The 13,393-nt window shown below is 47.9% G+C and overlaps 1 protein-coding gene across 1 annotated transcript in view; it reads left to right on the plus strand.

The window, feature by feature from the left end:
- The window catches only part of LOC140212215 (disintegrin and metalloproteinase domain-containing protein 8-like), a 69,292-nt gene that overhangs the window by 3,584 nt on the left and 52,315 nt on the right, over window positions 1-13,393 (plus strand). Inside the window, exons 3-5 of the mRNA XM_072282931.1 lie at window positions 909-985; window positions 6,219-6,297; window positions 6,973-7,049. Of these exons, the coding sequence (XP_072139032.1) occupies window positions 909-985; window positions 6,219-6,297; window positions 6,973-7,049 (233 nt within the window). The remainder of the gene's footprint in view (window positions 1-908; window positions 986-6,218; window positions 6,298-6,972; window positions 7,050-13,393) is intronic.

Consider the following 13,393-nt stretch of genomic DNA (forward strand, 5'->3'; position numbering starts at 1 on the left):
ACTGAGCAGAACATCTAATGAGAGACTTAAACCCATGAACTTCAGACTCTAGGATAAGAACGGCACAACTGAGCAGGCAAGAAAGGGTTAACTGTTTAGAACATTAATTAAATTCCACATCTCAGGTTTTGGGCTCTTTAAAACAAAATGTTCAAACCTCAAACTAATTACGACACACCAGAGGAATTCTGGAAAAGATCTGGACATTTGGAGCTATTCTGTGCTTTCACTGTACAATGTTCAGGACCAAGTTTTCAGAGTCAGAAAAGGGGTAGATTGTCAAGAGACAAATAAAGCCAAACTCTCAGCAGGTCGGGCAGTGTCTGAGAGGGAGAAACAAAATTAACATTTCAGATCAATCACCATTAGACTTGAGGATTGTTCAAACACAAAGTCTGCAATCTAAACCATTGACTCTGTTTCTCAGCTACTGACTGACCTGCTGTTGCCATCAATGTATTGTTTTATTTCAGATTTCCCGCATCTGCATCAATCTCTGGTTTTATTTCAGATTTTCTGCTTCTGCACCAGTCTATTGTTCTATTTCAGATTTCCCACATCTGTATGTCTATTGTTTTATTTCAGATTTCCCACGTCTGCATCAGTCTCCGGTTTATTTCAGACTTTCCACATCTGTATCAGCCATTGCTTTACTTCAGATTTCCTGCATCTGCAGTTATTTTCTATTTCCAGTTGTGAGATGAGCACTGGTTTGAGGCTCCCCATAAATTAAGATTAAATCTCTCCATTTGTCCTTTCTGGGGGACGTGCTGGGATGGGTGCGAATGAGCTAATAAAGTCATTTGACGCAGTGATCCTCAGCTAACCCTGTGATATCACTGCCCTATTGTGAAATAAAATTGCACAATCGTCATGTTTTTAAGAAAAAAATCTTCTGATTTCCCCAGGTTGCCTATCCAGACAGGGTCAGTTATTCTGTACATCTGCAAGGGGAAGAGTTGATTCTCCAGTTGGAAAAGAATGGGTAAGACGGTGACTTCCCCTTCTAGCAGCATCCCCACTGCCAGTTTGAACCCAAAGGTCAAACTTGTTTTCTTTAAAGATTGATTAAAGATACGCTTTATTTGTCACATCTACATCAAAACACGTGAAATGTGTTATTTGCGCCAACAATCAACAGACTGCAAGGATGAGCTGGGAACAGCTCGCGAGTGTCACCATGCACCCAGTACCAACACGCCCACAGCTCACTGAGCCTAGCCCTGCGGAATGTGGGAGGAAATTGACTCACACGGTCACAGTCAGACTGCCAAAGTCCTTACAGACAGTGGCGGCAATTGAACCTCTGTAAACCATTATGCCAGCTGCTTTGCTACTGTGCCATTCCTAGATATAAATATGCTCTTGTTTGCTGTTCTCACAACACGCTGGAGGAACTCAGCAGGTCGGGCAGCATCCATGGAAATGATCAGTCAATGTTTCGGGCCAGAACCCTTCGTCAGGACTGTAGAGGGAAGGGGCAGAGGCCCTATAAAGAAGGTGGGGGGAGGGTGGGAAGGAGAAGTAGGTTCCGGGTTCCGGCCCGAAACGTCGACTGATCGTTTCCACGGATGCTGCCCGACCTGCTGAGTTCCTCCAGCGTGTTGTGAGCGTTGCTTTGACCCCAGCATCTGCAGAGTATTTTGTGTCTCGTTTGGGTTGCCGTCTGTAATGATCAACCAGTTGTCTGAGACAATAATTTATAGATTATGCAGAGATGTGTCACCAGTCTGTACTCATATAAAACGAGGAAGAGTTTGCAGCCTGTGTTCTGACTTGCCTTTCCTGTCTGTGCTGGATTAAACGTGGCCACTACTCGGTGCCGTAGTTTGGTCTGGTGGGTTTATATTGTCACATGTACAGTGAGAAGCTTCCCTTTCATCCCCATTAATTCATTATAACACTGCATTGAGGTACATGAGGGAAAACAGTAACAGAATGCAGAATAAAGTGCGCTGCAGGCAGACGATAAGGTGTAAGATACCTGGGGATACGAATTGACAATAAACTGGACTGGTCAAAGAACACTGAGGCTGTCTACAAGAAGGGTCAGAGCCGTCTCTATTTCCTGAGGAGACTGAGGTCCTTTAACATCTGCCGGACGATGCTGGGGATGTTCTATGAGTCTGTGGTGGCCACTGTGATCATGTTTGCTGTTGTGTGCTGGGGCAGCAGGCTGAGGGTAGCAGACACCAACAGAATCAACAAACTCATTCGTAAGGCCAGTGATGTTGTGGGGATGGAACTGGACTCTCTGACGGTGGTGTCTGAAAAGAGGATGCTGTCCAAGTTGCATGCCATCTTGGACAATGTCTCCCATCCACTACATAATGTACTGGGTGGGCACAGGAGTACATTCAGCCAGAGACTCATTCCACCGAGATGCAGCACAGAGCGTCATAGGAAGTCATTCCTGCCTGTGGCCACCAAACTTTACAACTCCTCCCTGGGAGGGTCAGACACCCTGAGCCAATACGCTGGTCCTGAACTTATTTCATAATTTACTGGCATAATTTACATATCACTATTTAACTATTTATGGTTCTATTACTATCTATTACTTATGGAGCAACTGTAATGAAAAACAATTTTTCCCGGGATTAATAAACTATGACTATGACTATGTAATGTAGTGCAGACAATAAGGTGCAAGGTCACAAGGTAGATTGTGAGATTGAGACTCCACCTTATTCGAGGGGACCATTCAAAAGTCTTACAACCCCTGTCCTTAAACTGGTTCGAGCTTTCAGCATCTCCCGCCTGAATGGTCAAGAGGGCGGAAGAGAGAGAACATCCGGGGTGGCTGGGATGTTTGATGTTGCTGGCTGCTTTAGTGAGGCAGTGGGAATTGTCCAGAGTCCATGGAGGGGAGGCTGGTTTCTGTGATGTGCTCAGCCGTCTCCACACCTCTGCAGTTTCTTGTGGTCACAGGCAGAGCAGTTGCCATACCGAACCGTGATGCATCCGGGTAGGGTGCATTCTGTGTTGTATCAATCAGAAATTAGTGAGGACCAAAGGTCCACAGTGCAGAAAGTCTCTGCATTGACTTTCTATCTGCTTGTTCTGGTCGAGATGTGTGAATGAGTGAGCAATGATTGAACTACAAGTGTGATGTGCCTTCGAACAAGGTTAAAGTTTAAGTAATTTTAACATCATTGTGCAGTGTTGCCATTTCAGATTAATGGTTCTGTTGGCAGAGAATTCAGCTACAAGCCCTGGGCTAACCCATGGTTGGATGAGGAACCTGTGCATTTATTAGAGTCTGGTCCGGGGGATCGGTGTCTTGTGGGGAGAGTGTTTGAAAGGAAAGCAGAAGTGTTCTGGCCATTTTATAGAGGGATTTTTCTGTAGCGTTTTCACTTTGTCTATTTTGCGTGTCATCAAAAACACACATTTCAAGTGTAGGGAAGGCAGAATGTAGTTGTGCGTCTCCGTTTGGGTTCAGTGTTTTTCTGAGATAACTGGACAGAAGAGGAAAGCAGTTATAAAAAACAGGAAACATGAGAGGCAAGCCACTTGAAGATACTTTGCTTGTCACGCCCACCTTCACATGAAACAGGTTAACTACGCTGCCTGGAGAGACATGCACGATACTGAGTGATCAGAAGAAATGGTGGCAATCAAAAGCCAAGTACAAATCCCTCCCGTCTACACGCCTATCCAAGCGTCTCTTAAAAGCCTCTAATGTATTTACCTTTCCCACCATACCAGGCAGTGCAATCCAGGCAGCCACAACTCTCTGCATTATAAACTTACCCCTCACATCCTCCGTGAACGTATCCACTCTCACCTTAAATGCATGTTCTCTGGTATTAGACATTTCAACCCTGGGAAACAGATACTCTCTGTTCACTCTATCTATGCCTCATAATCTTGCAAACCTCTTTCAGATCTCCTCAGCCTTTGCCGTTCTAGAGAAAGCAACCCTGACCTGGAAACTCTCAGCCGGTCAGGCAGCATCTGTGGAGAGAGAATCAGTTTGCGCTTCATGCCTGTGATCTTTTTGTCAGATGAAAGGTCTTAAAGGGGCTTGAAACATTGTTCACTTTCCTTCAATGTTGCCTCACCACCGAGAGTTTCCTGTGTTATTTTAACTGATATTTTTTACATCCCACAATATAATGTTGGGAAAGGCTGGGCCCTGTAGAAAGTGGGAACTATAAGGAGAGTTCAGTCATTGGACTGGGAAAACCACACCGCAGCTCTGCAGGGATCCATATGTGCAAGACTCTAGGCGAGTTTGCAGCTAGCGGGAGGGAAGGGAGCTGGGAGCTGGGAGCTGGGAGCTGGGTTCTGGTAGTGGAGAGTGAGCCGCCGAGACTGGGAGAACTCTCCCCTCCTTTCACCCTCACACCAATTCCCGACACAGCCTCAACTGGCTCCAAGTGGGTCGGTAATATCAGAGCCAATATTTCCCCCTGCCTGGCCAGAATCTGGGTGCTCCATCACTCATTTGCTCCCTGTTATGCACTCCCTCCATTCCTATTACAACAGTCTCCTCCATATGCCTCCTGTTACCTCCTCGCCTGCCCTCCTTAGATGAGTGACCTGCCCTATCTCCAGACTCCTCGAATATTGATGGCTGAGTTTCTGTTTGACTCAGATGTCCCACTTTTCCAGTGCTGCTTCACACCTCCCAGTGCTCGCACTCCACGCACATTTAAACCTCCAACACCTTGCCCCACCCCTGTGTTCAGCAACCATGAATTCCACTCTGAATTCCCTACTTTTTTCTGCCATTAGGACAGAAAACTGTCATCAATCTTTTCTTCCGTAGCTTGGAGTTCAACATCCTTTTGTGTAATGTAAGAGGTTGTTCCAATTCCAAACCACTATAAATCTGAACTATTGTGATGAGAAATTACAGGTATGAAAATACACCCGGCAGCCACTTTATCAGGTTTACCTGTACACCTGCTCATTAATGCAAATATCTTATCAGCCAATCACGTGGTAGCAACTCAATGCACAAAAGCATGCAGACATGGTCAAGAGGTTCAGTTGTTGTTCAGACCAAACATCAGAATGGGGAAGAAGTGTGATTTAAGTGACTTTGACCGTGGAATGATTGTTGGTGTCAGAGTTTATGGAACGAGTTGCCAGAGGAAGTGTTAAAGGTGGGTACAATAGTGTCTCCTAAGAAGCACTTGGATAGATACATGGAGGGGTAGGGCTTAGGCCAAGGGTTCTTAACCTTTTTTTGTCATGGACTCTTTTGGTAGTCCAGTGAAGCCTATGGACCCTTCTCAGAATAATATATTTAAATATATAAAATAAGATTACCAAAGAAACCAATTGAAATCCTGTTATCAAATATCCTGCAATTAAGCTATTGTTGCACATGGAGTCACATTGTTTTAAAAGGGCCATGCCGCCTTACAGAGAGTTAATAATTCTCGTTTGAACTGCCCAGTTTTGCAAAACTTTAACAAACAATAAAAACGACTCACCTTCTTCTACACATTGATCAACAAGCAATTGTAGATGGGAAATACTGGAGAGCAGTGTGGATGTTTGGGTCACAAATGTGAGAACATGGATTTCAGAGTCTGGTGGCTGATTGACTACCAGGCGTAGGGCTGCCCAGTAGTTGGCCAGCTACGTCGCACCAGCATCTGCAGACAAAAAGACTGCAATGTAGCAGCTGATCTAATAACTACCTTAACTTCAAAGCAGTGATGAGCATGCCTTAAACAATATTTTGAGATATTTGTAACAACTGCAATGTGATATCAAAATATCTGTGGTTTCTATTGGTGACAAGGTCACAGGTACTGCTAATACTACTGTGGCTTGTGGCCTACATTCACCATTGAAGGAAATGCTAAATTTCAGTTAGAGCTTAGTGAAAATAAAGGTGTATATTTTTTCCTTTCCAGGTTCATGGATGCCCTGGAATCTATCCACAGACCCCTGGGTTAAGAACCCCTGGCTTGGAGGGATATGGGGTCAGTTGGGTGGACACCATGGCCACCATGGAATGGTTGGGCAGGAGGGCCTGTATGTCTGTAGTATTGCTCTGTGAGGTTGACTGACAGGACTCTCAGGGTGCAGGTGCTGCCGTCTGTAGGAAGAAGACTTGGTGTGAAATCCAGTAGCAAGGCCATGCTGGTGACTGTCTCCGCTGGTGAAATCTGTATGCGGCATTGATACAGATTATCATCACCTTTCCACTGCTACTGAAGTGACTGGGTTTTGTTTAACTTTGTGTCCAACAGGGAGCTGCTGGTCGAGCATTATTCAGAAAGACATTACACGGAGAATGGAACAGAAGTGGTAGATTCACCACAGCTCAAGGTATTTCACTGACATGACTTAACAACTGGCTTCATTTACAACACTCACTCTCTCACACATTCTCTCTCACACTCTCTCACTCTCTCTCTTTCTCGCTCTCGGGACATCTCTTTAGGACTGGAAAGGAAGGGGGACAAAGCCAGAATAAGCAGGTGGGGGGGAGGGGAAAGAGTACAAGCTTACAAGTGATAGGTGAGACTAGGTGAGGGGGAAGGTGGGTGGGGCAGGGGAGGTGAACTGAGAAGCTGGGAGGTGATGGGTGAGAAAGATGGAGGGTTGAAGAAGGAGGAAACTGATAGGAGAGGAGAGAGGGCTATGGGAGGAAGGGGAGGAGGGGGGCACCAGAGGGGGTGATAGAAAGGTGAGGAGGAGCGAAACAGGAACCTGAATGGAGAATGGAAAAAGAGACAAGGGGAAGGGGGAGTAATTACTGGAAATTTGAGAAATTGACGTACGTGCCAGGAAGCTTCCCAGACAGAATATGATGTGTAGCTTCTCCAACCTGAGAGTAGCTTCACGGGGCAGCGGAGGAGGCCATGGACTGACATGTCGGAGTGGGAACAGGAAGTCAAATTGAAACGGGTGGCCATTGGGACATCCTGTCTTTTGCAGCAGACATTTACAAAACATACTTTTGCCTTTCATACTTTAATGTGTAACTGTGATTTTCCACAGGATCACTGTTATTATCATGGAATCATCGAAGGTATCGCTGATTCCTCAGTCAGTGTCAGCACCTGCACAGGACTCAGGTAAACCTAATGCAAGCTGTCGTTATCCGTGGCGACTATCTCCTTATTCCTGCACGACTCCATCCCGCAATCCACACCTTATCACAAGGCGAATCAGATTGGAAAGTTGAGGCAAAGACCCAGCCTGGGAGGGTGGATTTGGGGAATGTTCCCTATCCGCAGATGGAACCATATGTCAGAAGGAAATTCCATTGCTCAGGCTCGAAAACTCAAGGAGATGTGCTTCCAGGGAGGTTGCAGGTACTGGGATCTGACGCATCAGCTAATCTGTTGGAGGAACTCAGTGGGTCGAGCAGCGAGTGTGAAGGGAGAATGCTTCCTCCAGTGAGTCTAATTAATCACAGTAACATTATACAGTGGCAAACCATAATCCTCCAGCTGGTAATGTCAGAAACAAACTCCGCAAGTGAGCAAGTTCCAAGTTTATAGTAGAAAGTGATTTAACTTTGTTTAAATAATACTGTTTCCTGAAATGCTAACTGCCGTGATTTGTAGTTAATCCCAAAACCCAGTTGTGCTGGGATTAAACCTCAGGGAATCACTGAGCCAGTCTGTACAAGGTACCAATTACTGGTGACTTGTGACACGTTGCCAAAACCAATCAACAGTGAACAATGGAAATTCCCTGAAAAGATGTATTCATTCCCAGCAGAGCAGATCGAGCTGTTGAGTTTCTCAGCAGAGAAATACTGAACTGATTCATCCCCGTGCCTTACACTATATTTTAAGGAGAAGTGCTGAAATATGTGAATCAAGTTGGAGAACAGTCTGTTGCTCTTTGATGTAACTGTTTTAATATTGGAAACAGTTTAATTCCCATTCCCATTTCAGTTCTGACATGTCGATCCATGGCCCCCTCTTGTGCCATGATGAGGCAGCCCTCAGAGTGGAGGAGCAACACCTTGTATTCCGTCAAGGTGGTTTCCAACCTGAAGGCATGGATATTAATTTCTCTTTCCAGTGGGCAAATTTCAACCCACCCCTCCCCCCGCCCTTTTCAATTCCCCACTCTGATCTTTCACTTCTCCTCACCTCCCCCTGGCTCCCCTCCTCCTTCCCTTTCTCCTATGGCCCACTCTCCACTCCCATCAGATTCCTTCCTCTCCAGCCCTTGACCTTTCCCTCCCAATTGGCTTCACCAAACACCTTCCAGCTAGCCTCCTTTCACTCCCCACTACCTTTTTTGTTCTGGCATTTTCCTCCTTCCTTCACAGTCCTGAAGAAGGCTCTCTGCCCAAAACACCGACTGTTCATTTCTCTAGATTCTGCCTGACCTGCTGAGGTCCTCCAGCATTTCGTGGGGTTGCTCTGGATTTCCAGCATCTGCAGTATCTCTCGTGTTTTTGTCTTATTATAAATGGCCTCAAATCACATCGTCAGTCACCACCGATAAAGCAAATCCAGATCCTGCTTCCAGCATGAAATGAGAAGGAAAGTCTTTCAGGAGAGAGTTTGCTCAAAATATTCAGTTGAACAGCAATGGTAAATTTGTGGGAAGGTGCAGGACCAAAGTCCACTCGGCCTGGTGTGAAAATCACATCCCATTAACCTCATTCCCAGTTGTCCCACAGGTCTTCTCTTTTACCAGTCCTTTTCGTGGAAGTCTCTGGAACTATGACCTGTTCGACATTCTGATCCCAATCAGGAGCATCCTCTCCTCACCACCCCTTAAGGTGTTTTACAATTATTTAGCTTTGAAAAAGCTGTAGATAGTTGTAAACTCAGGCCGTCCCATCACGGACACCAGTCACCCCAGTATCAATCAGTGAACCCAACCAGTCCCATCACAGACACCAGTCACCCCAGTATCGATCAGTGAACCCAACCAGTCCCATCACAGACACCGGTCACCCCAGTATCAATCAGTGAACTCAACCAGTCCCATCACAGACACCGGTCACCCCAGTATCAATCAGTGAACTCAACCAGTCCCATCACAGACACCAGTCACCCCAGTATCGATCAGTGAACTCAACCAGTCCCATCACGGACACCAGTCACCCCAGTATCGATCAGTGAACCCAACCAGTCCCATCACAGACACCAGTCACCCCAGTATCGATCAGTGAACTCAACCAGTCCCATCACGGACACCAGTCACCCCAGTATCGATCAGTGAACCCAACCAGTCCCATCCAACAAAAGGCAACTAAAAAGGCTATAAGAAGGGAAAAGATTAAATATGAGGGCAAACTTGCGAATAATATAAAGCAGGATTCTCTAAGTTTTTTCAGTTATACAAAAAGGGAGCTGAGATTTGATATTGGACTACTGGAAAATGAAGCCTGTGAGGTGATAATGTAGGACAAACAAAATGGCAGATGAACTGAATGGGTACTTTGCATCAGTCTTCACTGTGGAAGACACTAGCAATGTGCCAGAGGTCCATGAGTGTCAGGGAGCAGGAGTGAGCCCCATTACTATTACAAGATAAAAAGTGCAAGGCAAACTCAAAGGTCTAAATGTGAATAAGTCAGCTGGACAAGACTGACTACATCCCAGAGTCCAGAGGGAGGCTGCTACAGATATAATGGATGCATTGGTCATGATCTTTCAAGAATCTCTTGTATATGGCATGGTCCCAAAGTACTGGAAGATTGGAAATGTCACACCACTATTTAAGAAAGGAGGAAGGCAAAAGAAAGGAGATTGTAGGCCAGTTAGCCTAACCTCAGTGGTTGGGAAAGTGTTGGACACTATTATTAAGGATGAGGTTTTGGGGTACTTGGAGACTAATGATAAAATAAATCAAAGTCAGCATGGTTTTTGCAAAGGGAAATCTTGCCTGACAAATCTGTTAGAGTTCTTCAAGGAAGTAACAAACAGGGTGATCAAAGGAGAGGCAGTGGATGTCATTTACTTGGATTTTCAGAAGGCATTTGACAAGGTGCCACCCATGAGGCTGCTTAACAAGATAAAATCCTGTGGCATTACAGGAGAGATACTGGCATGGATAGAGGAATGGCTGACAGGCAGGAGGCAGCCAGTGGAAATACAAGGGGCCTTTTCTGGTTGGCTGCCTGTGACTAGTGGTGTTCCTCAGGGGTCAGTATTGGGACCGCTACTTTTTGAACGGAGGTAAGGAGGAATATTTGTAGCCAGAGATGAGTGAATCTATGGAAAAGTCTGCCATAGGCTGCGATGGAGGCCAAGTCCATGGGTGTATTTCAGGCAGGTGTACGGGGTTGAGTGGGATCCAGGATCAGCCATGATGGAATGTTGGAAAAGACTCGATGGGCTGAATAGCCTGATTCTTCTCCTATGTCCTATGTATCACGGGCTCTAGCCTCCCCAGCACCAAGGACATCTTCAAGCGGCAATGCCTCAAAAGTTGGCATCCATCATTAACGATGCCCATCACCCAGGACGTTCCCCCTTCTCATTGCTATCATCAGTGAGGAGGTATAGGAGCCTGAAGGCACACACCCAACATTTTAGGAACAGCTTGTTCCCCTCCACCATCAGATTTCTGAATGGTCCATGAACACTCCCTCACTCTTTCCTCTCTTTTTACCCTGCTTATTTAACTTTTTTCTATACATTCCTTATTTTATTTTATCGTGTATTTCATGTATTACACTGTACTGCTGTCGGAAAAGAACAGTTGTCGTGACATACTGTAGTCAGTGACCGTGAACTTGATTCTGGTTCTATTATCTGCCCAGATGGAATGATGTGACTTCCTCCTGACCCTGAACACACTCATGTCCCTTTTCCCACGTGAGAGTTCAGAAGCACAGCCGAGGTTGTAAAATGCGTTGACAAATGCTGCGATGTCCAAGCTTGAACAGCCCTATGATGCAGCAGTGCAACCACTGTCTCAGCACCAGTGACCCGAATTTAATGCTGTCCACGTAGCGTTTACTCGTTCTCTGTTTCCCCCAGCTGTTCCAGTTCCCTCCCAATGCCATGTGAGTCAGCGTGTTCAAGGGCCACCGTAAGTTGTTCTTGGGGTGTACATGAGGGGTAGAATCCTGGGGGAGGTGATGGAAATGCAGGAGGAATAAAGTGGGATTAGTAAGGAACTGGTTAGAAAGGGTACTAGCTGTCAGTATTGTCCCATTGGGCCGAAGGGTCTGTTTGCTTACTGTATGACTCTGTTCCTTTATAAGATTGAGCTCCTGCCTCTTTTACCCTTCCTCAATTTGCTGGACAGCCCACCTCCTTTGGTCTCCTGATTGCCCCTCACCCGGCAATGTTCACATGTTCACTGGATGTGTTCAGAAAACCGGTTTTATTGTTGGTGTAGTGTGCCGACTTGGTTCAGAAAATGATCCTCAGGAACCCTGGAGCAATTGCAGCCAGTGACTCTTCCTGGACGTGAGCAGGAACCCAGCCAGACACATGCAATGGGATGGCCTGAGATCCCCAAGGTTGTACTTTCACCCTCCTCTGCAGCCTTCCCCTTGTGGAACTCCCTTTGTCAGAGATGCAGCAGTCAGGCCATTACATTAAACGCTATTCAGTGGCTTTGTTTTATAAACATGGCAGAACTGCAGCTTCCTGAAATCACCCCTCCCCGTTGAACCCCGAAACTGGCCCCCATTGAACCCCGAAACCAGCCCTTCTTGTTGAGCCCTGAAACCAGCGATTGTACAGACTGACCCTCCCCATCGACGCCTGTACAGACTGACCCTCCCCGTCAACGCCTGTACAGACTGACCCTCCCCATCGACGATTGTACAGACTGACCCTCCCCGTCGATGCCTGTACAGACTGACCCTCCCCTCGACGATTGTACAGACTGACCCTCCCCGTTGCCGATTGTACAGACTGACCCTCCCCATCGACGCCTGTACAGACTGACCCTCCCCTCGACGATTGTACAGACTGACCCTCCCCGTTGCCGATTGTACAGACTGACCCTCCCCGTCGACGCCTGTACAGACTGGCCCTCCCCGTCGACGATTGTACAGACTGACCCTCCCCTTCGACGACTGTACAGACTGGCCCTTCCCGTCGACGCCTGTACAGACTGACCCTCCCCATCAACGCCTGTACAGACTGACCCTCCCCGTCGACGATTGTACAGACTGACCCTCCCCTCGACGATTGTACAGACTGACCCTCCCCATCGACGCCTGTACAGACTGACCCTCCCCGTCGACGATTGTACAGACTGACCCTCCCCTTCGACGACTGTACAGACTGGCCCTTCCCGTCGACGCCTGTACAGACTGACCCTCCCCATCGACGCCTGTACAGACTGACCCTCCCCTCGACGATTGTACAGACTGACCCTCCCCTTCGACGCCTGTACAGACTGACCCTCCCCTCGACGATTGTACAGACTGACCCTCCCCGTTGCCGATTGTACAGACTGACCCTCCCCGTCGACGCCTGTACAGACTGATCCTCCCCGTCGACGCCTGTACAGACTGATCCTCCCCGTTGACGATTGTACAGACTGACCCTCCCCATTGCCGATTGTACAGACTGACCCTCCCCGTCAATGCCTGTACAGACTGACCCTCCCCGTCGACGATTGTACAGACTGACCCTCCCCTTCGACGACTGTACAGACTGGCCCTTCCCGTCAACGACTGTACAGTCTGACCCTTCCCGTCGACGCCTGTACAGACTGACCCTCCCCATCGACGATTGTACAGACTGACCCTCCCGTCGACGCCTGTACAGACTGACCCTCCCCTCACCGATTGTACAGACTGACCCTCCCCGTCGACGCCTGTACAGACCCTCCCCATCGACGATTGTACAGACTGACCCTCCCATCGATGCCTGTACAGACTGACCCTCCCCTCGACGCCTGTACAGACTGACCCACCCCGTCGACGCCTGTACAGACTGACCCTCCCGTTGACGCCTGTACAGACTGACCCTCCCATCGACGATTGTACAGACTGACCCTCCCCGTCGACGATTGTACAGACTGACCCTCCCCATTGCCGATTGTACAGACTGATCCTCCCCGTCAATGCCTGTACAGACTGACCCTCCCCGTCGACGATTGTACAGACTGACCCTCCCCTTCGACGACTGTACAGACTGGCCCTTCCCGTCAACGACTGTACAGTCTGACCCTTCCCATCGACGCCTGTACAGACTGACCCTCCCCATCGACGATTGTACAGACTGACCCTCCCGTCGACGCCTGTACAGACTGACCCTCCCCTCGCCGATTGTACAGACTGACCCTCCCCATCGACGACTGTACAGACTGACCCTCCCCGTCGATGCCTGTACAGACCCTCCCCGTCGACGATTGTACAGACTGACCCTCCCCGTCGACGCCTGTACAGACTGACCCTCCCGTCGACGCCTGTACAGACTGACCCTCCCCGTTGCCGATTGTACAGACTGACCCTCCCCGTCGACGCCTGTAC

This window comes from Mobula birostris, chromosome 18 (assembly GCF_030028105.1).
Source record: "Mobula birostris isolate sMobBir1 chromosome 18, sMobBir1.hap1, whole genome shotgun sequence".
Taxonomy (NCBI): domain Eukaryota; kingdom Metazoa; phylum Chordata; class Chondrichthyes; order Myliobatiformes; family Myliobatidae; genus Mobula; species Mobula birostris.